General features: G+C 39.7%; 1 protein-coding gene across 3 annotated transcripts; it reads right to left on the bottom strand.

Moving 5' to 3' along the window:
• Positions 1 to 1,715: 1,715 nt before the first annotated feature.
• On the bottom strand, positions 1,716 to 27,635 carry LOC119737647 (endonuclease/exonuclease/phosphatase family domain-containing protein 1-like). 3 transcript variants are annotated; one of them, XM_038212133.1, is made up of 8 exons: positions 27,530 to 27,635; positions 19,857 to 20,882; positions 18,940 to 18,991; positions 10,590 to 10,697; positions 8,166 to 8,384; positions 7,844 to 7,898; positions 6,705 to 6,899; positions 1,716 to 5,739 (listed from the first exon to the last, which is right to left on the bottom strand). In XM_038212133.1, the coding sequence occupies exons 2-8, from the start codon at positions 20,807 to 20,809 to the stop codon at positions 5,558 to 5,560; spliced, it is 1,764 nt and encodes a 587-aa protein (XP_038068061.1). In that variant the 5' UTR covers positions 20,810 to 20,882; positions 27,530 to 27,635; the 3' UTR covers positions 1,716 to 5,557. The 3 variants fall into 3 exon arrangements, with proteins under 3 accessions (XP_038068061.1, XP_038068062.1, XP_038068063.1); XM_038212134.1 differs by lacking the exon at positions 27,530 to 27,635 and adding an exon at positions 27,350 to 27,445; XM_038212135.1 differs by lacking the exon at positions 27,530 to 27,635 and adding an exon at positions 22,759 to 22,835.
• Between the last annotated feature and the right edge of the window lie 269 nt (positions 27,636 to 27,904).

Genomic DNA, 27,904 nt, shown 5'->3' with positions numbered 1-27,904 from the left:
GGTCGAGCTGCAAAAACCGGCTTAGAATGACATTACAATGTATTATTCGAATATGGGTCATTATTCCAATATGGGTCACGCTGCGAAAATGGCTGGAAATGTCTATACAATGCATTATTCCAATATGGGTCAATATTCCAATATGGGTCGAGCTGCAAAAACGGCTGCAAATGGCTGTACAATGCATTATTCCAATATGGGTCATTATTCCAATATGGGTCGAGCTGCAAAACGGTTGGAAATGGCTGTACAATGCATTTTTCCAATATGGGTCATTATTCCAATATGGGTCGAGCTGCAAAAACGGCTGCAAATGGCTGTACAATGCATTATTCCAATATGGGTCAATATTCCAATGTGGGTCGAGCTGCAAAAAACAGCTTAAAATGACATTACAGTGTATTATTGGAATATGGGTCGTTATTCCAACATGGGTCGAGCTGCAAAAACGGTTGGAAATGGCTGTACAATGCATTATTCCAATATGGGTCATTATTCCAATATGGGTCGAGCTGCAAAAACGGTTGGAAATGGCTGTACAATGCATTATTCCAATATGGGTCATTATTCCAATATTGGTCCAGCTGCAAAACCGGCTGCAAATTGCTATACAATGCATTATTCCAATGTGGGTCATTATTCCAATACGGGTCGAGCTGCGAAAACCACAATTAAAAAGAAATTGACAATAAAAAGGCAACACTTATTTGATATAATAGTTATTTATTGAGCTGGTAGAGATTTCATTATATAGGCAACAATAGTGATAAGACACTGGCCCAGGTTTTTTCAGATTAATGTCAACAATAATCATATCCAGGTTGGGTAATGAAAACATGCTTCCCTCAAATGGATCACATACTTACTGGTATACATTGTATGTTAAAAACACTTAAATATGCTTTCCCTTCTTTTCCGCGCCTGGTTCTGCCCTTGTTCAAAACTTCTAATAAAAATGGAATAATGTTTCAAATAAGCCCCAAAGGGAAACTGACTAGAAGCACTTATTATAATAATATTTTTAAGTTGAAGAAAAATTAATTGGAACAGGACTTGAACCTACGACCTGGGGCTTGGATAGCTTGTAGAGCACTGGAACAGCCATCCAAGGGTCCCAGGTCCAACCCATCTACAGTCAATGAAAAAAGCAACAAATTTTAATATCGGGCAAAAACAGGCATCAATAATATTAGGCAGTAATTTGGTGTCAAGGTCTGGAATCTCCAATTTTGGACACTGAGCCAGTCATACCAGAAATGATGGGAAAACTAGCCTTTCTTTGTACATACAATGTTGCACATTTGATAATGGAGTACAAAAGTGAATACGTCACGCGCACAAAATGCGTGTGAAAGACATTAGTGCGTGATTCCGCCCGTGAACCAACACGCGCGCGTACTCCATTCGTTTGCACTACACATTCTGGTTCTAAATGACGTCACACTTCGGTACTCCATTCTGTCTGACTTTACAAACACACATCACATACGTAATATGAAATAGGAAGTGACATGTAACATTATAAATGGCGCCCCCCCCCCCCAACAGTACTGCAGATTCATTGGCCTGGAACATCACGCCCAAACCGTCCTCTACAGCAGTTTTATGAAGCACCATAAAACCAATGCCTTAACATGTATACAAAAAAAATACAAAAATATTTCAAATACTGTACTTAGTATACATGTAGTCTGCAATGGAAATTCATTCTTTTCTTTTTTTACGGAAGCATACACCTTATTACAAGTACATGTATATTTTGCAATTAACAAAGCACACGAATGTAATGCACATGAGATACACCTACATGGGGGTCTACCCGATGTTCCCCACTACCGTTGTTCCCCACTACCGATATTCCCCGAAATCCTTAGGATTAGGGCAAGGGTTAGGGTTAGCGCTAGGGCTATAGGGTTAGTGTAAGGGTTAGGGTTATTGGGTAGGGATTTCGGGGTACATCGGTATTGGGGAACATCGGTATTGGGAAACATAGGTATGCACCCCCTACATGTACATCAGTACATGTGTCAATGTACATGAACAAATTCAATTTACATGTTTATGCTGTGCCCACATGTAGACTGGCTCCCACTCCCTAAAATCAAACCTAAAATGAACCTTAAAATGAAGATTAAAGGTTTCGTTTGATAGGCTCTTTATGGGTGGAAGTGTGCAGAAATGCTTAAAATCCTTTGGCATGTACATGTACAATGTAACATTTAATATGCATCTTCTCAATTCTTAGTAAATCACTCAACTACCGCGGTACATGTACAATACATGTCAGAATCAAGGCTACATGCATGCCACTGATCCACACATGTTTGTCTTATTTGTTAATTTATTGTTAATCCAATCAAATTTGTTGGTAAAAAAAGTTCTTTGATTTTTGTCCCTTCACATAGCAATGCATTCAAAATACATATAATAAATTAGTTATACTGGCATCATCATTCAATATACAAATTGTCGCAAGTTTGTTCTTAACGTCATTTGGTGAAACAGAAATGGAAACAAAAATTATCAAATTCATCTTGTTTTATATTGCAAATGTCAAACCTGGTACTATATACACAAAATTTATGAGCAATAGTTGAACTGTAAAAAGAGTTGGTGCGGGACGCCTTGAACGATAAACTGCCAGCAGCTTATCAAGGATGAACAGGTATGTACACATACGTACACCAGTGTAAGATTATAGTGCTACAAAAGCCAATCATGTGTGCACAGGTACATACTTGGCTTTTGCTAATTTTTATGTGGTTTTTTGGCTAATGCCAATTTCCGTATTCATCAGCAAATCTGTGATGTCATTCCGGGCAGAAACCTTATTATTACAGCTATCGCAGCGCAAAAAGTTGCAAGAATTTGGGATATGTTGCTGTTGTAAACTATGTTCTTTTCTTTGGTGATTCGTTGTTGTGTCAGTACATGGCAGTAAGCCAATGTGCAACCTTTCTCACAAATGTTTTCAATGAGCAAATGTCAGGTTCACAATTTGAAAGGAAAACCCCTGAACAGTGTCTTCTTGAAATGACATCACAGCAACAGCGCCCTCAGTCGTCTGGAAAAGCAAGGAATTTTAATGTTCAGAGAAGTGCACTTTTCAATCAAATAACCAAAATGGGGTATCAAAAAGTGTTCATACTTCTAAGAGGAGCAGAAAGTTGCACAAAATGTGTTCCTAAGAAAAATTCATTGCATGGCCCTTTAATCTTTTATTTATACAATGTAGTGCAATCTTATTTGATGTGCAATTGTGCATGTACATGCACATTCACATATTAAAATGGATATCTCAAACACGCTCCCCCATTCAAATCATTTGCAGCTGGAAAATGTACATACATTTTTTCAAGTTTTGGAAACAAAATTAAGAAAAAAACCTGTGTGCATCAAGTATACAAGTAGGCAAACTATATCACCATTTACAGAGTAATTCATAGTAACATGAGAATAATTGCACCAATTTTGTCATTGAAACTACTATACATCTGTACAGTCTTACCTTATTTGGTTAATATTAATAGAAGATAACATTATTCAACATAACGTATTTGCATAATTAACAACAATCCATATTTATAAAGGCCTATTTTACTCAATTTATGCACCATGTCTGGAAAAAAATCTTGAAAATTCGTATTTACTGACAAAAATTCCTTTCACGAGCAGTGGTTGTTTTGACCACTGACAACAAATATTAAACAGACAGACACACACAGTTTTGTTTAAAATTATTTGAATATCAAAAAACGTCAAAAGTGAGAAGAGAATTTAAATCACACACCTATCTGCATTGTACATGTACAGTGTAGATCTATAAATGTATATTTGGCTTATCATTTTAAGATTTAATCAAATACCCAATTTCCAATATTGGAGATTTCAATTTTTTGTTGTTGCAACATTCCCAATAAAAAAGTATCATATCACAAGCCTTGACTGCTTTATTCAATAAGCTACATGTACAGTGAAATCTCGATATTAAAGTCAAACTCTGATAACTCAAAACAACTGTCAAGTCAAACAAAGAATCCATTCCCTTCAGTAGTATAACAATGATATACGTACAACCCTGCTTAACTCAAAACTCTGCTTAAGTCAAATTTTGAAACCTGTTTCTTTGAGGTTTGACTTTTCGAGATTTCACTGTAATTCATTATTCTTACAGGTAGTGTTAATGCGTAGATTTAATTATTTTCAGTTCAGGATACACACAGCAAAAAAAACAAACGAACGAAAGTCTACTGGGGTCAATAGTAAGTGGAATTCTACCGTCTTCAACTTTCTATGCAACCAACAAGATCAGTTAAAACTTGGCACATACATGTAATTTCAATAATTTTACTCCGACAGCGCACAGAGCAAAGTATACTGTTCAACCCATACCTGATACTGCCCCAAACACACTGCCTGTTACTCTCTGCACCGCCCCAAACTGGCTGCCCGTGCATTCTACGGTTTTGGTGGACAATCGTGTTTGTTTTGGACAGGAAAAATGTGAGGCGTTCTGGCAAAATGAGATGGCACTGAAAACAGGCCATTATGGAGAAAAATGTAAAAAAAAAAAAAAACACAAATGGGGCGACCCCCCTCCCCCCAATTTCAGATTTATCAATATATGTAATCATTGACATGTTTACTATTAAAAGAAACAGTATCAATATAGTGCAATAAAAGTGCTTTTAAGGAAAACAGATTTGGCATCTTTCTTTTAAACGACTACAAAACTCAAAAGTTTAAAGGCTTTTTGCTCAGTATCTTACTTTTTTGGCATGTCGCTAAATGCGAACCTTTAACAGCCAAAACTTGTCAACAGAATGTCCAATTGAAGTGCAACAAACAGAAATGTATTAAGGAGAATTTTATTTCTCTTTTCTACTACCTCCAAACCCTCAATTCGACCTCCGCTCAGTTCCGTCCCATTTTGCCAAAACACTGGTCTTCACTAGTCTAGGGGCTAGACATTGTTCTGGTTTGATTTGATACGCGATAACCCGCGGCTGCGATAACCCGTCGCTGCAAGAGGGCGCTATCACCACGAACCAATATCGCCCACGGACTTGTCAGAACAAGGTCTAGTGAATCTGCTGAAATCTCCCCCTGAAAAACTAGTGCATATACGCGACTTCTGCAGGCAATTGCGGTCCATTTTCAGTCCTACACAACAAAAGGACTGACCAGTGAAGTTAAACAAAGGTCTTGCTGCATCTTAATTGCACTGGAAGAAATTTGAAAGTTTGCTTTGGAACTACTATAATTATTTTGAATTGCACGCTGCATATATTAGGCCAAACAGGTGCGCGCATTACACAACCAATACGAGTTTCCCTAGACGTTAGTGACAAGTCCGTGGGCGATATTGGTTAGTCGTGATAGCGCCCTCTCGCGACAGCGTGTTATCGCGGCCGCTGCCGGTTATCGCGTATCAAACAATAACAACGTCTACTCTCTAGACTAGTCTTCACACGGGCAGGTTTTCAGCTCGGCAGGTTTTCAGCTTGTGATGTGAATTTTGTTACAATCCAATTCCTCTCGTTTGACGGCTGTTCCACTATTTTGCCAGTATCCTCACCTTGGATAACTGGGCCAAGATTCCCGGACCTCCCTCGTCCAGGTCACAATCCGAGTAGAACTCCACCCACAGCGGGCAGTGGTCCGACACCACCCCACCCCAGGACCAGTTGTCTGGTATCAGGGGGTGCGTCAGGCCTTCCCTCACTACGTGCGACTCGCCTGGAATTGAAACGAAAAAGGCAGCAAAATACAGGACTAGTGTCTTTAGATTTTGTCTTGATTGGCTGAGTTTGTCGCATGGTTATTCTTTGTTTTCTGATACTTTACCAGTACAAACTGATGTTGAACTAAAAAAGGCAGGGGACGAGGGGGGGGGGGGATGTGCAGAATCTGTCCCCCTGTAAACTTTTTATCCGATATCACCACATATTGTTTTCTTCGTTCCGAGCTTTGATGAGTTTATAGGCTGCCTTGCAGACACCAACTTATAACAATCGTTCATGCAAAATGACAGATTGAGATGTGAAATTTCATTTTAAATTGGAAAATATACTCCTTCACGTTTACTCACAGATGGCAGCATGAAATATTAATAAGTGTTATTATAACACTAACAAGAAATGGGTCATTAGGAGACTATCCCATAGACTTGTGCACAATTTTTTTTCCAACTTAAATTTGCCCTAACCCAATTTTCCCTTGTCCTTTTTCCACAAATTTCAGCATTTTTACTAATTAGACCACAAGCAACAAATAATAACCTAATTCCGACAGTAAAATTTGCAAATATCTACATGTATGTACCAGTATGTACAATGTACTCAGCATAACGGTAACTCCTACCACACCAACTTTCATAACAATTGGTTATCGTATTTCCAATATCTGAAGCAGAATTCCCCCTTCCCATCAGAAAGTTGAGTGATTATTCATTATCCGGTTCATTAGTGTGATGTCATCTCTTGTACTTCACACGGTATAGCATAGCATGAATGGAAACGAAAGTTAACGCAACTCAAGCGTTTATCCAATGGGCACTAGTTATCAGTGGTGCGCATGCGTGTATGACAAAATTACTAATGAACCGGATTAAACATGAACGGATATGACGTCACGTCAAGAGCCCCCATGCACAAAGTCGATGGTACACAATGGTGCAAAGGAAATAGGACAGGCAGTCTCACCAGTGTGGATCTTGTGTAAGCTTTTGCTGAACCATGCGTTGTCATAGCAATGTGATCCCTCTGGGTTCTTGGTACTGATGTTGGTGAAGCGGTCCTCTGCGATGGCGTAGCTGAACCCAGCTGTCGTGAGAGCCTTGAAGTCGGGGGCAGAGGGGGCGCTGTTGAAGTCTCCCACGATCAGAATGTCATTCTCATCTATTGGGAAAAAATTGGTTTAAACTTGTTGATTCAGTTTAAAGAAACACTGGTCACTGAAGTCCCATCACAATTCAATTCTGGTTAAGTCTCAGGTCACATTTGAGTCTCAAGTCCTTAGTCACTTTGATCAAATGTCAAGTCACTTTGGCCAAGTCTCAAGTCACCCTCGTCAGGTCTGAAGTCACTCTGGTCAAGTCTCAAGTCACTCCGTTCCAGTCTCAAGTCACTCTGGTCAGGTCTCAAGTCACTCTGGTCCAGTCTCAAGTCACTCTGGTCAAGTCTCAAGTCACTCCGTTCCAGTCTCAACTCACTCTGGTCAGGTCTCAAGTCACTCTGGTCAAGTCTCAAGTCACTCTGGTACTGTCTCAAGTCACTTTGGTCAAAGTCTCAAGTCACTCTCGTCAGGTCTCAAGTCACTCTCGTCAAGTCTCAAGTCACTCTGGTCAGGTCTCAAGTCACTCTGGTCAAGTCTCAAGTCACTCTGGTCAGGTCTCAAGTCACTCTGGTCAAGTCTCAAGTCACTCTGGTCAAGTCTCAAGTCACTCTCGTCAGGTCTCAAGTCACTCTGGTCAAATCTCAAGTCACTCTGATCAAATCTGAAGTCATTCTGGTCAAGTCTCAAGTCACTCTCGTCAGGTCTCAAGTCACTCTCGTCAAGTCTCAAGTCACTCTGGTTAAGTCTGAAGTCACTCTGGTTAAGTCTGAAGTCACTCTGGTTAAGTCTGAAGTCACTCTGGTCAAGTCTGAAGTCATTCTGGTTAAGTCTCAAGTCACTCTGATCCAGTCGTAAGTCACTCTGGTCAGGACTCAATGTTTCAAGCCACATACATGTACATGTACCTTATGCGCGCACTACAAATCTGCTGTCACAATTATTTTTTTGATACCACATTTTAAAACAGAGTGATTAATTTCTTTCTGACTGAACCATTCAACCTCACCTGGTAGTTGCTCTTCTAGGGCATCGTTAAGGAGTGATAACTGACTGATTTCTTCCTGCAAATAGAACAGAATCATTGGTGCCAATAAATAATCTTGTCCAGTTAAAAAAACAACATAAAAGTACCGGTAGCTTCCCCAACATGGTGTATCAAGAATCGGAAGATAACATTGATTGATGATCAAGCCCAAAATACAATGTAAATGTAAAAGGAAACCTTACCCAGGTCCTTCAACGATTACCAGGAGTTTTGGAGGCTTTTCCATGATAAAGAAGGGGGGAAAAAAGAATTTGAGAAACACATTTTCTGTATTCTGATATACCTCTAGCTTGTCTCTTGAGTTGTTGTTCAGCCCGGGGAATTTCAGGTGAACTGAGATGAGAACCACGTCCAGTTCCTGGAGCTTGAAGTAACCCAGGAAGGGTTTGCGGGCAAAGTGCCTCTTGCCGTTGGTGCTTCGCTTGGGAGACTGCAGAAGTGCCGATTCTGTGAGGGTCACGCCGTCCGATGTGTTCCACAGGAAACCGTTGTACTCCACACCCTGGCACGTTGAAGAAAATAATTAAACTTTTTAACTTTTAATCTGAAACTTTTGTATAACAAATAATTTTTACCCACAATGGGAGATGACCTGAAGTTGCCTTTCGATTATGATAACCAAAAAGTGATCGCATTGTCATAAAAAACTGGAGATTTCTATAGCGCTTTTTGCAAGATCAAAGTGCTTGACAGCGAAGAAACAATCAAGAAGAGCTAGTGGTATGGGCTCCGTGCGCCAACAAAAGAGGGCGGTTTTTACCTCTTTTGAGAGCTCCGTGGACGGGACACACAGCGTGCGCATACACTGCACCGTACTGGTTCGCGCATGAAGTACGCACGACTTCCTGAATGTGCAAAAGCTATAGCCATCGCGTCTTCACGTGAGCGTCAGGCGTCACATGCGCGCGAATACGTTCGAATTCAACTTGTGATGGTCTCCGAGACTAATCCCTGCCTCCAATAACTTTGGATACATTCGAAATACGCAGTGGATTGATCGGGAACCAGTCTAGGTCACCCCCAACTCTCCTTTTCTGGCCGTTGATGGGGTACTTGTGAAGGAGTCCATAGAGCAAAGAGATGGGTTTCGAGAAGCTTCTTGAAAATGTGGATAGATTGGGAGTCTCTGATGTGTGATCAGGTCAATCACGAATCATTTTACATTTGTACAAGACAAATTATAAGTCAATTTATAAGTAAGGTCACAGTTAACAGGAATATATCCTTTACTGGTTGACTTGCAATGACTTAGCTAATGATAACTTCATTGCAACTCTCCTATTCATGTCATTCAGTGTCATGGTCTCTCCCTCACCCCCTCCCCCACCCCCTCTGGTCACTCAGTTGGCACCCCTTATTTGGAATCTATTTGGAGGTCTTGATCACCAGGCTCCCATGCTGAATAAAAGTGCACCACTCTGGAAAACTACAATGCGCCATATGGAAGACAATAATCATTTAAACTTTCCTTAAAAAAATGTCTCTACCGTTAGCTTTGTCTAAAGCCATCATTTTAAATTTCTGTCACCCTGAATGAAAATCCAGCAGCCGATTTCACGAAACATTGCATGACTTGCGTCATGCACTGGACTTACGCAACAAATTTGTTGCGCAGCTGCACAATAAACTTACATACATGATCGATTTCACGGAAATTAGCATATCAGAGCAATGTTTTAAGTAATTTAAATATCTTGGACGAGGATAATAACAGCATTTATGACGGCTGTTTGTGTATGATTTCGTTTGGTCACAAAACAGTCGTTGAATCACCGATTTTTAAAAAAAAAATTTCACAAAAGGCTTTTTGTGGGGAATTCACCCATCCCGTAATCAGTAATTCATTCCTTATACTTGAATGTTTAAAACAAACTTGCATTGTGTATATATAGCTATATTTCTGTAATATTTGTGAAATACTTGTATTTGTAAATATTAATGTTCGTCGTCTGATTCACCAAGAGTCTTTGCTTAACATTATTTCATAAGGGAATAAATGTGTGCTTGGGAGGTTTTAATCACTCTGTCTAAGACCGCTTGGAGTCTGGGTGCTGATAATTTTCGGCGAGGGTAATTATCAGCAACCAGACTCCAAGCGGTCTTAAACAGAGTGATTAATACCGACCAAGCACATATTCATTCCCATTCATAAATACCTTTTCGGTCACAAAAATCTGAACTTTTCGGTCAAAAACCCTGATTGTTTCAACAAGTTCACTTCATGTTTTTTTAAACAACCCTCCAGCTAAATAATGGAGTCTCCAGCTCGCGAGTAAGATGGAAACAGCTCCTTTTATAGAGATTGGCGCGCACGTCGCACGTACTGCCCGATGTCGCGCAGAATGCACCAAGGGCGTTGCGTTGTGAATTTAGGACTACAAAATACTGACTCATTGGTAGTATTGTGCATGCCTAGGTGAGGATTGTGAACGTTTAACCAATAAAACGGTAAAAGAGGCACTGGATTTTTAGGAGTCAAAATTTCATGTTACACTGGAAAAGTGTTTAAGACCAGCTAGCCATGTCTTTAACATCCGTTTAAAACTGGCCACGTCAGACAAGCTCTCGATCAATAGGAATGGGTAAACTGTCTTAGGTATTTATGAATAATTTAAAATGTATGCAGGGTCCCAAGGGAAACCAGTTTTAAACTGTTTGAGCATAACCTGGCTAAAGAAACGGAATAAATAAATGAATACATAAATACCTGGAACATCCTCCCTGCCGATTCTGATGTCACACATTTCCAGATGCCCCTGGGACTCGGCCAATTCCGTACAACGGCCAACGTTGGGTCATTCAACTCTGCGCATATCTGCAAACCAGGCAAGATTATACCACAGACATAAGACAATGAATAGTGTGGTGTTACGAAAGAATTTCGGAACATACATGTACACATAACAAGTCAGTAACTTTCCTGGTTCAAATATAAAAAGAGGAAGCGGACTTTAAGATATACAGTTGAAAACCAGCAAAGATGCAGACATGTTCCATACATCCAAATCCACCTTTTAAATTATAAAATAAACTTTGAATATAGTAGAGCCTCTTGCATATAATTTATAATATGGTTGGGGCAAGGCTTCACCTCTCCGCGACATTTACTGTTCGTGTTCTTGAGCAGTACGTACATGTACATGGGTCATTCCAAACATTTGGAGTCCAATCATGTCCCTGTTACATCTGACATAAGATTTATTTGTAAATTCAAGACACATTCTTTAATGCATTCTAGTTTTATCCAACAGTGAGTATGTACAAATGTACATGTAAAGCAAAAGACCTACAAAATCTAGGTTAAAGTCAACTTACAATGTAAGTGATACTTGAATGGTAAAGTACACAGGGCAGGTGTAACAGGGATGTTATGAGAGCAAAAGTGGCTCCTGTATATAAGTTACAACCTGGCCTCCCCCCCCCCCCCCCCCACCATAGCTATTCATTGGTGTACATGTACCGGTGTGTACATTGTATGTAAATTTATACATACATGTGTGGGTGTATCGTATGTAAACATGTACATACATACGAACAACGTACCGTACTCTTATTACTAACACAAGGTTGTCATTTAAAAAATGATTACATAAAGTAACTCAAATTGCAAAAGAAAAACATTCTGAAGAGTCACTCTCTCAAAGAGGTGTGTGTGCATGCATTGAACATTTACGTATGTGTACACATGTATGTGTTCAGCCATGTGTACATGTTGTAAATGTACCAGTAGGTCTGGCTCCTGATAAGGTTTTTGTGAGGTTTTTACCAGTGGCAACGGACTTTCCATGACCTTTGCGTTTCAATTCACAGTCACACTACCCATGAACTTTGCCACATTTGCCAATTCCCAACCAACGTGCGCTATTATGTTCCTATACACACGTACCACATGAAGCATTGTCTAATGCTGAGGAACTTCTGCTCAAAGTTTAAACCAACATTATGATAACAATCACTTATCTGATTAATTAGAATTCAATATTATTATTTTTTTCAGAATAGGAGAGGCCACAGGGATACATCAGATTTGAAAAGGATTAACTGTTGACAAGATGAATGTTTGTAATCAAAACAAACAGCCTTGTCTGCATCAACACACAGGGTAATTAGGCCATGTTTACAGTCTCATTTACTGCCAGGAACATGAACATAATGTATGCCATTGTACATGCATGGTGTACATTGTACTTGGCACTTGGTTGGTTCTTTTGAAGACCTACCTTTTTAGGCAAAATTATTTTAATTAACTCTAACTCCCCAGCATAATTTACTAGGAACCATACCCATTCTGGCAAATTCCAACACCAAATGGGAAACTGTACACACACACTGTTGGACTTAGCTTCTGGAGGTATGCCAAACCCAATGTAAAAGACCATCCCAACAGATTCCAACAAAACCTGCTGCTGGACTTTGATGGGTTGAGTTCAGTTAGGGTTAATTGAACATAATTTCCTTTTAACTGTTAATGTAGAATTGAATCAAATTTTCACTGACTGGTCCAGATTTTTAATTTTTTTTTAAACTGCCTTTTACATATTTTTGTAATTGTCTTTTTAATTTTTTTTTCTACGGGAACCCTCTGTATTGTAATTGTTGTATTTTGGTAATTATTTTTTATCTTTGTATTTAGCGCTTTAAGGCCATTATGGCAATTTGGCGCTTTATAAGTATCTTTTTATTATTATATTATATTCTTCTCCTAAGGACTTCCACAAAGGAGTGTAACTAAGAGGCCAGAAACACCTTGGAAAACCCCTTCTCTTAGCAAGAAGTGTTACTGGGTTCTTTTACGTGTGTTAGGCCTTATACAACACACGGGACCTCCGGCTTAACGTCCCATCCGAAGGACGAAGTAATAATGGTTAAGTGCCATGCTTAAGGGCACAAGTGTCCGCCGGCGGGCTCGAACCCACGTCACTGTTCCCTCTGAAACACCAGAGCATGTGTCCGGTGCTCTTAACCGCTTGGCCATGACACTCCATGTGTATGCAATGATGGACATGGGGGGGGGGGACCAATTACAACAGGGCCATGCATGGCCCCGGTTTGTGGGTTTTTTTTTATATTTTTTATTTTCAGAAAATAAATTTAAACATGGCGTACATGTATCTCCCCCGCAAGCTATCACTGTACCTTTTAGTTATATCACAATATGGAAATTACATGCAGCGCAAAAACACTTACTGGCCCTTCCCCATCGCAAAAAAAATATCAACAAAAAACAACATGTACATCAATATTATTAACAGCAATTTGCTGGTAGTCTCAATACCATGTGCATGAACTTGAAAACTCAAGTATATACTTTATGAAGTGAATCGACATTGTGTAGTAATCTCTAAACGTGCTAAACATGCATCAAATGCCTTGAGTTTGGGTGTTTTTGCTGCTCTTAAAAGTTGCAGGTACCGTACATCATAAAACACAGGTTGGGAATCAAAACTGATCTTCAACTATCTGCTCTGATTTTTTTCTAATCGCTGCACTGCATGGCTCACACGTACATGTACTGCCTAAAACACTGTCAGTCACAGGTACATCATGGAAAAATCTTGTTTATTGGCCGAGTGCCCTCATCAAAAGGACAAGCAAAAATAAGTATGAAAGTTCCATATTTGTTATTTTAAAGCTCTATCTTTTTAGTACCGGTATGTATGTAGTAAATGTAACTTGTGGTTTTAATGACCAATGAAAGTGTAAGATAAATTTACAATAAAAAGAAGAATACAATTTAGACTTCTGAGGTTTTGAATACATGAATGGATGATGGAATACCAGCAGCTGCATGACAAAAATTTATGTACATTGTTCACGATGTACATGGGAAATTCCACACTAATGGGCCCAAAAGTGTGACATTTGAGAAGACCTTTAAGTTTTGATGATAAAACTAGGATCTTGGTCTCTTAATTTTTGCTGTAAACATTGCAAGCTTCGAACACATATCCTCACCAGCAAATTATATAACTGGTTTTGTATTTTAGAAAATAAAGTGGTGTTGTTTTAAAAAGTGTTAAGTACGTAACGAAGGACAGACATTTTAGATAAGGTCACAAAGTAAGCATAAAATTTAATGATCCCCTAATATTGACTTATTTAAGAAGATGTACCCTGGAGGAATGCTATCAGTCAAAACCTAGAAAACTCAAAGAGTTAATGTGAAGAATTATTTGATATTTTATAATCAGGATATATACGGACGAACAGACTGGACATTTGTCACAAAATGTCTGTCCCTGTTCATACGTAACTCTAATCACATCATAAATTTGAAGCCAGTGTGAAAACTGTTATATTTTAACTTGATAACAATGTAAAATGGCTTAATAATGTCATTGGAAGTGCCTATTATAGAAACTGAATTTGTCCTAAGCACCCTTTTCCTGTTTTTTTCTCAAATAAAAAAGATATCATCTCTTGTATTTTCTTGTCCTAGTAACTTTCAACTTAGCAAGGTATAGGAAAAACTGAGGAAAATACTAGCTCATTTTTTACCCTTAATATGCAACATCCATCTAAACTTATCTAATTGGCCCATTAGTGTGGAATTGCATACAAGTACATACTTTATCTAACTGACATTAGTGCATAGAACATGTTTTACATGTACTTAGTATTTTCAGATACCATGAGACGAGACTGCAAATGTGAGCCATTAGCTTGAGCATTCAAGCGACAAATAATAAAGTTGCATTACATGTACATGTACATGTACAATGTACTCTCAACATTGCAATTAATTTTTTGACAACCGCCTGCTGTCAGACAATCAAAATCCAACAGACTATTTTATGGCCTTGGTAATTCGCAAATCCATATTCGTCGTCGAACGAGTTGAATTACTTTATCTGACCCAGGAGGACAAGCATCTTTGCATACTTCAAGCGGTATTGACAGACAACGATAAACAAATCGTTGTGAGGGCAAAGGTATTCTTTTATCAGCTTGAAATAAATCATTTCACAATCCTCATCTTTGCACCACAGCAAAAGTTTGACTTTAGGCATGTAGGTGCAACTGCAAATGAAAATGTTCCGATTTGTTTTTTTGTTTTTTTGGTTTTTCTGCTGGTATACATGCGTACATAAATGTAATACATTACATACATGTGTGCACAAGGGCGGATCCAGGGGGGGGGGGGGCAAAGGGGGCCATGGCCCCCCCCAAAACGAAACCAATTTTTTAAATTTTTTTATTTGACATCGCAATAAAGGCAGGCAATGAGTACACCACCATCTTTTCCTCAAAAAACCATTGGTTAAAGTGGTCAGAAATTGCCTCAGATCGCACCACAGAGCATCTAGAACCCAAACATTTTTCGGGGCCCTTAAGCGGGCCCCGAACCCCACGCCGTATTTTTTTGACCCACTTTTTGGGGGGACCAAAAATTGTTTTGGCCCCCCCCCCCCCCCAAAATTGTGTTCTGGATTCGCCCTTGTGTGTGCATGTGTACATTTACATGTAAACATACTTTTGTACTAGCTAAAAACTGTACTGTGCATGTGCACATTGGTTCCATATATTTTTGCAGTTCAGCAGACAACGTGACCTGTACCTCGACTCAAACGTTTTAAAACAAATTGCAGCACTGACAGTTAGTCTAGAGTGGGCGGTTTCTTTTCAGGTTTTACAATGGGGGAGACCGCAAATTCCAGCGAATGCAGAGCACAAGGCCATGCCGCTTGACATTTCGCAATTTTTTTATTTTGAGTCACAAGCACAAGTTGCCACCGAGTTTTATTTCATTATACATGTTATACAGCAAGCGTAAAACACAAAGTAAAAGCACAAACGGGAGATTTATTTTGACGATAATCTGACACATTAATGATATCATTCCCCAATATCGAAAATTTCGATATATCAATATGTTAAATATGAGAATCGATATCAAACTACCATAGAACAATCGAGTAAAAACGACGGTGCTTAATGGTGTGGATGTACGTACTGGCAATTGCGCTGGACATTTCTATTGTTAAACGTCACTGACTTTTAAGCAAGTTTGTCCTCTGGTCTTAAGCGTGCCTTTTGCTGTGCTTACTGCTTATGGTCTCCATGAAATAGACGAAGGCTCTATTAGCAGAAAATCATGTGCTTATCAGCGCCATGAAATTGGGCCCAGGCATCAAGAAAGTTGTTGAGAGAAAACAATTATTCATAAATACCTCAGACAGTTTAGCCATTCCTATTGGTCGAGAGCCCGTCACGTGGCCGGTCTTAAACGGATAATAAAGACATGGCTAGCTGGTCTTAAACACTTTTCCAGTGTCACAATAAAATGTGGACTCCTAAAAATCCAGTGCCTCTTACCGTTTCATTGGTTGAACGTTCACAATCCTCACGTAGGCATGCGCAACACTACAAGCGAGTTAGAATTTTATAGTTCTAAATTCAAAACGCAACGCCACAGGTGCGTTCTGCGTGACATCGCGCAGAACATGTTACGCGCGCGTCAATCTCCATAAAAGGGTTGTTTACATCTTACTCGCCACCTGAACACTCCATTATTTTGCTAGAGGGATGTTTCAAAAAGCATGAAGTGAACTTGTTGAACAAAATCGGGATTTTTTGAACGAATTATTTGATATTTTTTTACGGATAAGGTATTTATGAATGGGAATAAATATGTGCTCGGTCGGTATTTATCTACAGTGTATGTGTTACTGTACACATTTGTAGAATGCACAGTGTCTCAAAAGCGGTTCTTCAAGTTCACGTACATGTACCCTCACTTTTCCCACGGTATACATGTACCTGTACACTCTGACTCGTCATAAAAATATCATAAATCAACCATCATGTGACAATGACAAGGGTATTGTAAGCGAAAGTGGACTTTTTATGAAGTGAACCTGGTGTCAACTCAAACTTTGTGTACATGTGCTCTGTTGATTATCAGACGACTTTACAATAGACCTTTAAAGCTATAGTCCATCCATCATTTGCAGCTATCCAAAAAGTAACTCGGACGTAATTATTGTTGAAAGACATACTTGGTTGGAAGATAGTAAGGGAATTAAACTCCCTGTGAAATTAATCCGATTGATTTCAGACTTGGCACATATTTAGAACACCACCCACAGATGGTCCTAGAAGAAATTTGTGATCGTGGCGTCATAAGGTGTCGGGTTACGTCACATTAAAGATGCATTTTTCCCCATATGTTTTGTACACGTTTTAAAACACTCCAGTTCGGCATCTTCGTAAATCCGATCGACTTTAAACTTAATTCATACTTAGACCACCACCCACAGATGGTCCTAAAAGAAATTTGTGATCCTGAGGTCATCAGGTGTCAGGTTACATCACATTATTTACATTTTTCCCCATAGGGTTTGTACACGTTTTAAAAACACTCCACTTTGGTATTTTCGTAAATCTGATCAACTTTGGACTTGGTACACGCTTAGACCATCATCCACAGATGATCCTCGAAGAAATTTGTGATCGTGACGTCATCAGGTGTCAGGTAACGACACATTAAAGATGCATTTCCCATAGGGTTTGTACACGTTTTAATAAACACTCCACTTTTTGGCACTTTCGTAAATCCGATCGACGTTTCACTTGGTACACACTTAGACTACCACCAAAATATGGTCCTAGAAGAAATTTTGGATCATGACGTCATGAGGTGTCAGGTTACGTCACATTAAAGATGCATTCTTTCTCTATTGGTTTTGTACACGTTTTTCTTCAAACCATTCACTTTTGCACTTCTATACGTCAGATTGACTTTACACTTGTCAGACGCTAAGACCAGCAGCCGAAGATGGTCTTCGTAACGATGACGTCATCATGTGTCATGTGACGTGACAATAAATGTGCATTTTTTTCAAATCGCTATAACGTTGGAAGTACAAGTGCGATTGGGTTAAAACTTGTATGCACATCAACAGGGATGTGTTATAGATGGAAATTGAAGCGACATGATCATCAAATGTCATGTGACATCCCTTAAAGGGGCATTTTATTCTGTTATAGGACTGTATGTACAGAACTATAATGTTCTATTTTGTTGAAACTTGACATGTACGTATAATGTGCTGTTATAAGACATTTGTAGTGACGTCACTAATTGCTCATCGGTGCACAGAGTATTTCAAATATCCGAAACAGCTTGTGTTTGTCCACAAACACATTTCTAGGGTTTTTTTTGTATCGTTCCGAATGATTGCATTGATCAGTAAAAAAGATCTACATGCACATGTAGTTGAACCTTACTGAATCAAATGTCAAACTTTTGTCACAGTCAATTCAAACATTTCATGGATTTTTTTTATGGACTTTTTTTGTATTGTTCCGAATGACTGCATCAGTTCGAAAGATCTTTCAAAATACATGCAGAACAACTGATCTCTTACTGAACCAAATGTCAAACGTTCAAATCAATTCAAATCTTTCATAATTCGATACTTCGGTTTGGTGCCAATATGGAACAACTGACAATGACAGAAGGTCTGATCGAGATCGCTGTAGGGCCCAATGTGCACCGTATACACCGTATACCTCTGGTTCTTCTCAGAACCATTCTCTTAGTTGAGAAATTATTCGCACATGGTGTTTCCGCAAACCTTTCATTACCGTATAGGCCTACATGATTCACATGTGTACAAATGTACATGAAAACTGAAATGTATATCATACAGAAAATACAAATAAGATCCCTGCACCCTTTGGATACAATCTTGTTTGTGAAATTTTTTAAGTGTACGAGTGCTCTTGCTGTTTAATATTGAAGCCTTATGGGCAATTCCACGGTTACTCAAGTTACATTTTTGTTGTACTTTTGAGTTTCCTTGGGCTGTTATTACCTTACTGAAAAGGTTTAATAACTGTTATTCCCATGGTAGATAGAGTAGACCTAGACCTACCTAAGCACCAAAGATGACATCCAGAAAAATGTGTTATGTACTATGAACAAGATGCACAAAATCGGTTACTCACGTTACATTTTCGTAATGTGAGTAACCGATTTTGTGCGTCTTGTTTATTATATTCAACATGATTTTAAATTTATGACTTTTTTTAAGCCTAAAGTGTTTACTTACAACAGCTAAGGCATCCTTGTCTGCTATTTCTTGCACGGCCAGCACACTCAGCCTGGAAAGAAGACATCAAAATATTTTTAATACTAAAAATTAGCGGGGCCATACATGTACATGTCCGTACCTTGTATTTCTTGATGCTGCTAAACAGTTAGCAGAAAAGTTTTGAAAAAATGCTAGTAAGAAAAACACAAGCCAAAACTACAAGATTTAACAATGGTCTGATTCACATGCACATTCACACAGAGTACAACTGTACATGTGTGCATACAATTACAAATGTATACATTGTACCTACATGTATGTAACAAGACCCTTTTGATTTTAAAAAAGGGGAAGATTTTTTTTTCAAGAATTTGTGTTGTGGACCAAATTATAAGTCACATGCTACATGTATGATGCTACCTTTTAAGCCACCCTCAGGTCGACTTTGGGACAACACAGAACAGTCGGTGACCGACTTTTCAGGATCAAGCTGTGCCTGAGCTAAAACTGAGGGGAACATTTCAGTTGCAGATTTTTTGCGACCTGAGTGGTACTGCTATAGACGATCGGCAGCAGTTGGCGCTATTAACAACAAATAAAGTCACGAGAGTAGAAAAATTCCAACTTCTGCACTACGACGGAACATATTCCCGACCAGCGGGAAACGATTGCAGTCGACCTGTGTGAAGTTACGATGCCATGCATTCATCCAGATCATCTAATTTTACTGCGAATCGTCATTGATTATTCTGTGGCGAGATGCCGCTTGTTCTGTGATAATCACACAATTTTTCAGTTTTGGGACTTGAGCATTATTATTCTCGCAGGTCGACCTGAGGCCAGCTTAACACTCACTGTAAGAATGCAATGTTTTTCTTCTCTTCTTCTTACATGTATACATGTCAAGCCTTTAAATAAATCCACAAAATGTTTACCTATTTTCTAATATGGTCATACAGATGACTTCTTTTACACCGAGGTTTTCAGCCTTTTCTCTGCTAAATTGCTGAAGGTTCCACGTGCCAGTTCGGACTGTGCTCCTCTTGTTGCTATCATTGTCTGATGGAAGGTCAACGACTGGCCGAGCCCAGGCCTCCACGGAGGTCATGATCAGTGGCAAGAAGATCTGGTCAGTCTGTGTTGCCTGACTTGCGAGTTTCCTTGGGGAATTCCGAGAGGACTTTGAAGTTTGAACCTCACTTCCACTAACATCCTCTTCTTCCGAGTGCAACAACTTACGCATTTCCAGAAACGAGGGAGTGGACACGGTGCTCTCTGAGCTTTCGCCGACTGTGAGGTGGTTGCGCATGAGCTCAAACCGGTACGAGCCGATCTCGGGGATCTTGCCCACGTCCGTGATCAACGTGAAGGGTCCGTGCTCCTCTCGGTGCCTCACAATAATCTCAGCAAACTCGTGGCCAATGCTCAGGACTTTGGCAAGCGCGGGGACCGCGGCCGTGTTCACGTTGACTTTGTTCTCAAATGAAACCTTCGAGTTGACCCGGTGGTAGGACGTCCGGCTCGGAACCTTGTCGATGTGGGAGGTCACAGCGTAAGGGCCGCAGTAGACTTCCGTCCGGAAGGCTTCCAGTTTTGTGGCGCCCACGCCCGACACTAACACCAAGTCTTCTGGTTTTCGGAAGCCCCCTATGTGGTGTCTGTAAGAGATGATGTTCTTGGCGATGTTTCGCGTGACTCCTTGTAAGGTCATCAGCTCCTCCTCGGAGGCTTCATTAATATTCATCTGGTCAAAGGTCATGTCGAATTCCTGAGCGTTGTAGGAGGCGCTGACGAGTCGTTTGCCCTTCTTGTAATCTGCCCTCTCACTGTGGCTGTGGAGACGACTTTTGTTGGGCCGCCGGCCGCAGCAACTGCTCACCATCCCCATGATGGATGATGTCAGGCTCAGGAGTGCGACAGACTAAACAAGGTCCGACAATACATCAAAGCAGACTCATTATCTGAATAGAAACAAATTACACATAAAAATTAGCTTCCAAATAGCACACAGGTAAACTACAGAATTAGTCAAAGCCTTGACACACGTACATGTATCTGGCTCATGGCCAAGGTTCCAGTTCATTAAATTTCATTCGTTGGGCAGCCCGACTACCTACGGCCTTGACACAATGGTCTCCAAAGCACAAACTGAATAGTTTCTAAAAACAAGTTGTAAGCAGAACTAATGCTCAAAATCAAACATACCAGTGCATGTGCTGGTATGGCATTCCCACGCAAACTGTGTACAAGTTCATGTAGACTTTTAAGCCCCATGTAGCTGTCTACGGTTACAAAATGTACAAACGGAACAAAAATTCAGAGCTGCAATGTACATGCACCTGTATGTACTGTACTTGACATTTCAACCAGCCATAGACATTTGTAGATGAATTGAGAAATGCACGTCTGCACAGTGCACAGAACAGATCATCAAGTGTACAGTCGCATACTGAACATTTTAAACATACATGATTGACAGTGTTTTAGGCAGTATATCTACGTGAGGCATGCAGTGCAGCAATTTGAAAAAAATCTGAGCAGATATTTAAAGATCAATTTCAGTCCCAACCGTGTGTATTCATTAGCAGGTTAACAGTTAAACAGCATCATTCCAAATACTTTACAAATTACATGTAGCAAAAAAATAAATAAATAAAATAAAAATACCTTGGAATGTGAACATACACTGCACTGCATGGTGGACAAAGTCAAAGCCAATCTAAAGTGCTATGTATCTACATGTACCTAAACTCTAAAGACAGCACTGGTTGTGTATGATCGTATATTGGCCTATACGAACGTACATGTATACCACAGGAAGCCATCGACGTGATACACACATGATACACAGCAGTCTGGGTACATGTACCGGTATCTATATTGTTTAATGACCCCAGGCTCCTCTTATGACCCCTGGACCCACTTGGGATCAAAGGTGAAATGATCATTCATTCTATGTAAATATCAATCACGACATATCTGTCACATGCTTCCCTCTGACTTTGTAAGGCATCAGACTTGTGCACAGACTGAAACACGTTGCAGTTCTGTGATGTTGGCATGGTGGGTGGGGTGGGGGGGGGGAGATAAACATTGTACATCATGTGCATAATCTCTCTTGAAACACATCACAATTTTAATTGCACTACTATATATCATACCGACCCATCTAATTACTTCAGAGAACACAGAAAGTTTGAGTACAATAGGCTACAACATTTTGTCAGTCAGTTTCGAAAAGTTAAAGGTAACAGGCACTGGGTAATGTGTATAATGTGTACAACATTTGCTTTTGCTGTCATTTTCAGAAATGAAAGGATTTGGGGGTTATAGTATTTTTTTGCCAATTATTGTTACACTGACATGGTTAAAGTTTTTTTGCTTTCATACAGGCAGATGCTACAAAAAAGAACAAGAAAAAATGTTGTTCTTCTTGTCTGGTTCCCTTGTACATGTAGTCTGACCCTACTTCAGACAAAACAGCAATTTATAGACATCGAGGAATTGTCAGGTCAGGGAACCAGACTACGGTAGCTGGCTTGCACCCTTTCACGGATTAAACTGATTGCAAAAAAAAATTGGACTAACTAAATTTGATAAATTCGGGGCAATATTTTTTTTAAAAGTCCGGGTTTTTTTCCAACGATAGTTGGCCGACAATCGATGGAAATTGATACAAAAATTCCACTCTTCTTGAAAATGACAGCACACAAGGTGCCATGATTTTACAGAATGCTTGAGATTATTATTCACTTACATAAAGTTACAGTCAAGTAAGTTTTAAAATAATTTGGTAGTTTGTTTTTTGATGTTTGCAAATGTTGCACAAAATAATACCTTTAACGTCAACATCTGTGGGACTGCCATGGGACTAGACCATCTTTACTGTCTAATCACCAGATCACCGCAATGGGACATTGTGAAATTTAGAAGCTTAAACGTCAAAGGTCAACTCAATCGACTTGGTCCAAGGTGAATTTGGTCCAAAGTCTGGTACATGCAAATCTCTATGGGAAAATATTTGCACATGACGTTTACATACTGTACAATGTGCATAGCCAATTTGTACACTTTCAAGTTTCATGTAACATACATTTTGTAATTTTTAAGGGGCTTGATACTGCACGGAAGTGATTTTATTTACATGCTCCTCTTTACTTTTGGTCAATTTCGAGTCAAGGGTGTTGTTTCATTCAAAAAATGAATCTTTCAACTTAAAGTAAGACTTCTCTTAAGTAATTCTAATGACACCATTTTTAAAAATTTCCGGTCCCTGGAATCGAAAGCATGCCACAAACGAATGCCCATGACCGCAGACACAATGGCCATTGCTCTTAGCGAGGTCACGCACAAATTGGACGCTGATTAGTAAATTCTATAATTCATGGTGTTTGGCAAGTTACATATTGTTTTTCACTGAAGCAGCAGTGTCATTTTTCACTTGTCATCGTCGACAATTTGGCACTAAGGCAGTATTGTTGACTCGAGTTCCTGACTCGGACTCGAGTCCAACTCGATTCACTATTTTTTTTTTACTTGAGACTAGACTTGACTTGAAAGGAAAATGACTTGTGACTTGACTTGACTGACTTGCCTAAATTTGACTTGCTGACACTCTTGTTATTAAAAAATAACCACAAACTTTCGGGCGCACACAAAAATCGGTTGAACAGAAAGTCGAGGACCTGATGTACATGTAGCGAGCTACGTATCCTGCATGTACATTGTATATGTATGCAAGGATCGTCGAGGTACGAGGTGGTATTTGTGTGATATGCATGCTGGTTTATGCTCTGGAGATCAGTGCCGTTGGTTACAGTTGTGCTGCAAGGCACCACATCGCCGTGCTGCACATTACTGATCAGTGCTGAGCATTGAGGAAGCGACATCATCTTAAAACAACTGGAAAACGGCTACTATCATTCTGTGATACAGAATGGAGGCATACCATACCAGAAATTCTTCCAATTCGACGCTTGCCAAATGAATGTCAAAAGTCCTAAAAAAATTGACATTATTGAATTAAATTTGTAGATATTTAGCACATTTTCTGACTTTTTTAATAATTGCAAATATGGTGTTTGAAAGAGCAAATCTGAAAATTGCAAAATTTTATTTAGAAATTCTCCCCACCATGCACACCCTCCCCTTCATCCTTCACTGAAGATCAGATAGCCACCCTCCCACCAACAAGACAAACATGTACACGTAGGCTCTATGTCAATATCAACCAAAGTTGGAAGAATTTGCCAAAGTTAGCCACAGAGACTTCACATGAGCGGCAGGCATTGTCGGCGCGCGAATACGTTTGAATTTAATTTGCGATGGTCTCCCAGAGTCCCAGACTAATCCCTGCCCACAATAACTTTGGACCATCTGAAATACGCAGTGGATGGAAGGGGAACCAGTCTATAGATGTCTCCCCCCAACTCTCCTTTTTTTTGGCCGTTAATTGAAGGAGTACTTGTGCACGGAGCCCATAGAGGTGGTCCTACTAAAATGCGTGGACAAAAGCGTCAACTGGCATCAAGAAGCGTCAACCCAGCCTCAACAAATAGTTTTTGAACATCAGAAGTATCTTTATATGGTAGAAATAGTGACAGAGAACATCTTCAGCGTATCAATTATAGTTAATTTTAAACCCTAACTCCCTCCCTAGCATAATTTACTAGGAACCATACCCATCCAGGCAAATTCCAACACCCACATGGGAAATTGTACACACACACTGTTGGACTTAGTTTCTGGAGGTATGCCAAACCCAATGTAAAAGACCATCAGTTTAGGGGTACTGTACCCATTCTAACGGATTTCAACAACACCTGCTGTTGGACTTGGATGGGTTGAGTTCAGTTAGGGTTAAAAAGTTGGGGGGTTTTCAACGCGAAACCTATGAGGAGTTTGTTGGTTTAGTACTGGCTGCCATCTAGTTCACGTGAAGCCGAGATCTAAACAAGATGGCAGCCAATTGTAACCGACAAACTCGTCGTAGGTTACAAGTCGGAACAAAAAACAACTTTATAAATACTTTCAACTTTAATTTATCATCATATTTGCAATGATTGACCTTCAGAGTTGCTGACTCGAGTCATGTGACTTGGACTCGAATCGGACTCGAGTCGCTATTTTTGTGACTTGTGACTTGACTTGTAAATACCAGCTTTGACTTGTGACTTGACTTGGACTTGCAAACAATGACTTGTGACTTGACTTGGGATTGCAAAAAATGACTTGCTACCAACCCAAGTCAGACGCTAGGTCTGCTGTTTGTAAAATATGTGGATCCACTGTCACTGATGGCCCAAACACAACGAGCAATTTCGTGCGGCACCTTAAAACCCACGATGAGCAGTGAGTAGTCACGCTGTGACTTTTTTCCGGGGGGGGGGGGGGGGGGGGCTTAACCGCGAATAGATTTTCGGTCATTCTGGGCTGTGTACAAACTCTTGCTTCATATGGCTATTGAATCTAAATAACTTCTAGCCTCTAGTACTTGAAAATCTGCCCTAGACAGAATGTATATTTTCCCTAATTCCAGATCGGGCATGTCTGCATGTATTAAAGCTCCATGGTAACAATACAAAGTTGGGTTTTTTTCATGTTATCTCAACATTTATTTCTACAATGTAAAGTAAATTTATTAAAGTATACAAAGGGCTAATATCCGACAGATATGTGATAAACTACAAGAATAGTAATTGCAACACATTGAAAGAGGGGAATTAAGGAGGCATGTTCAAAATAACTCGTAAGTTGACGCCAGGTTCTTTTAGCTTATTACAACTGGACAAAATAATGTGCAACTTGACGTGTTCTTGGACAAAGATACTTGTGACTTGACTTGTGTTTAGACCAAATGACTTGTGACTTGACTTGTGACTGGACCTAATGACTTGTGACTTGACTTGTGACTAGACCTAATGACTTGTGACTTGACTTGGACTTGCAAACAATGACTTGTGACTTGACTTGGACTTGCAAAAAATGACTTGCTGCCACCTCTGTTGACCTTTATTGAGATGATTAAGAAGACAAAATAACAGCGTCAGGAGTAGCCCCATAAATGTGGCCAATTTTCTGGACTACCTCTGTAAATAAAGGCCATATTTGGAACATGTCCCGAAAATGTACAAATGTAGAACTTTGTCAAGTTTTTATTTTCACATTTAGACTTTGTTTGTAGTTTATTTACGCTTTAGAAGTACATTCACCCTCTTTAAAGCGATAGGAAAGTAGTTCCCCCTTTTTCAGACGTCTATTTTTCGTGTAATTTCAAGTACAAACAAAGTGAAAGTAAAAACTTCACAAAGTTCTACATTTTCGGGTACCTGCACATGTTCCAAGTGTGGCTTGTCTCCAAGTCGCACGTGTTCGAAGTCGTTTTTCAGTAACTACCAGGGTGTACTTGGTGAAGCTCTGCTACGGAATTGAAAATATTAATGGACAAGTTTGGCGACTCCACACATGGTTTGTAAATGCAACTACACAATAACAATGATCAAAAGAGGGCGCCAAAAATGTGTGAAAATCGCTATACCGAACGATCACTATAATGAACAATTTCTGTGGATCCCACGATGTTCGTTATAGCGATGTTCCACTGTATATGTCTGCACTGCATATGAGCACCAATCACCCCCTTGGCCATGTTGGCATTACATGTACATCCAGACTGATGGATCCTGTTGAGTTATTGATGTAAACGCAGTCCAGTAAATTGGCCACATTTGTGGGGCTACTTTGGTAGAGCGCAGGACATTTGGACAACACGTATGTCATTGGTTGAATTGGGAAGGTAAGCATTGGGAACATGGGTAATGATTACCCCTAGAACTATGGGTCTTGCTAGCAATGCTACACAATAATTGTGTAGCAACATACAAGGTGGTAAGGGCGAAAAATGGGTCAAAAGGTCAAAATTCGTGTTTTACAGGTAATCGATAGAGCTTGGAAATATCTTTCATTTGATATATACATATTGTCTCATGGGGCTGCGTCATTCTGACGTAATAAACAGTAAACAAAAGACAAAAGGTGTTTTTTTATTATTTGTGCCAGGCAAAAGGTCGTAAGCGTGTAATCATAATGTAACAAAAAAATGTCCAATCGTGCTAACGTCCCACTTAAAATAAATGGGTAGGCCTACATGCAAAGCCAAGTTTGTTCCCTGCAAAAGGACGTTAGGATTTAACATGCCGCTTAAAAAAAAAGGCAAGTTTAATGCAGGGCGAGTTCACATTTAAGGCAGATGGAGTTCCCAGTCATATGCCAGTAAACATGGTAAAAGGTCGTAAGCAGACAAATTTAAATAACTTCAAAATAATATTTCGAAATAAAAATGCACAATATTATTTCAATTATTAACGACTTTCATGAGTCCAAATTTCAGCCTGATGTGATTGTTCATTTAGAAATGGGAGAACAAAACCTTTCAACTCGATTATCTCAAGCGTGGCTGGGCTACGTCCTTTTCCTTGGCAAACGACGAACTTCTAGGGGCCGGGTAGGTAATGATGAGGGCCAAACCGCAAAGCGTTGACTTCAACAAAGTCCTGTCCTGTAAATACGCCTGTGTCTGACTTTATGACATGGACTGAAAAATACTCACGTTTAACAAAAAATTAAGTGTAAGTTAGTGTCACCACAGACGCACTCCAAAACTACCGATTTTGCGAAACTTCACCAAGAATCGGTAATCCCCAGTTTGTTAGATCATGATTCATCCAAATCGCATGCGATATGTGGGCGAAGTCGAAGCGGAGTCCATAATGTGGTCGACAGAGGGCGCAGTGTTATTTTACAGAGGGTGGCTCGGGCATGCAGTACAGTGCACACTCTCAGTAAAAAATAGCGTTATTTGTATAACACGGGCGGCACCTCTCAAACTCTTTAATTAACCCTGCTGGCTTATGATCCTGAAATATACAAAACTACCAGCAGCTGTCCACTTGTTTTTGAGTGTCTCTAAAATGTGTAACAAATC

Source organism: Patiria miniata, unplaced genomic scaffold, assembly GCF_015706575.1.
Source record: "Patiria miniata isolate m_02_andy unplaced genomic scaffold, ASM1570657v1 HiC_scaffold_3, whole genome shotgun sequence".
Taxonomy (NCBI): Eukaryota; Metazoa; Echinodermata; class Asteroidea; order Valvatida; family Asterinidae; genus Patiria; species Patiria miniata.
Note: the sequence above shows the minus strand (reverse complement) of the source record. Positions and strands in the feature narration are given on the sequence as shown.

Excerpts from the sequence above, each read along its gene's own strand:
- LOC119737647 (XM_038212133.1), bottom strand. The coding sequence starts at position 20,809 with ATGGGGATGGTGAGCAGTTGCTGCGGCCGGCGGCCCAACAAAAGTCGT. Across the intron at positions 8,385-10,589 it reads CGGCAGGGAGGATGTTCCAG|GGTGTGGAGTACAACGGTTT; the intron begins GTATTTATGTAT and ends TCAACGTGCCAG. Across the intron at positions 5,740-6,704 it reads CTTACACAAGATCCACACTG|GCGAGTCGCACGTAGTGAGG; the intron begins GTGAGACTGCCT and ends TTTCAATTCCAG.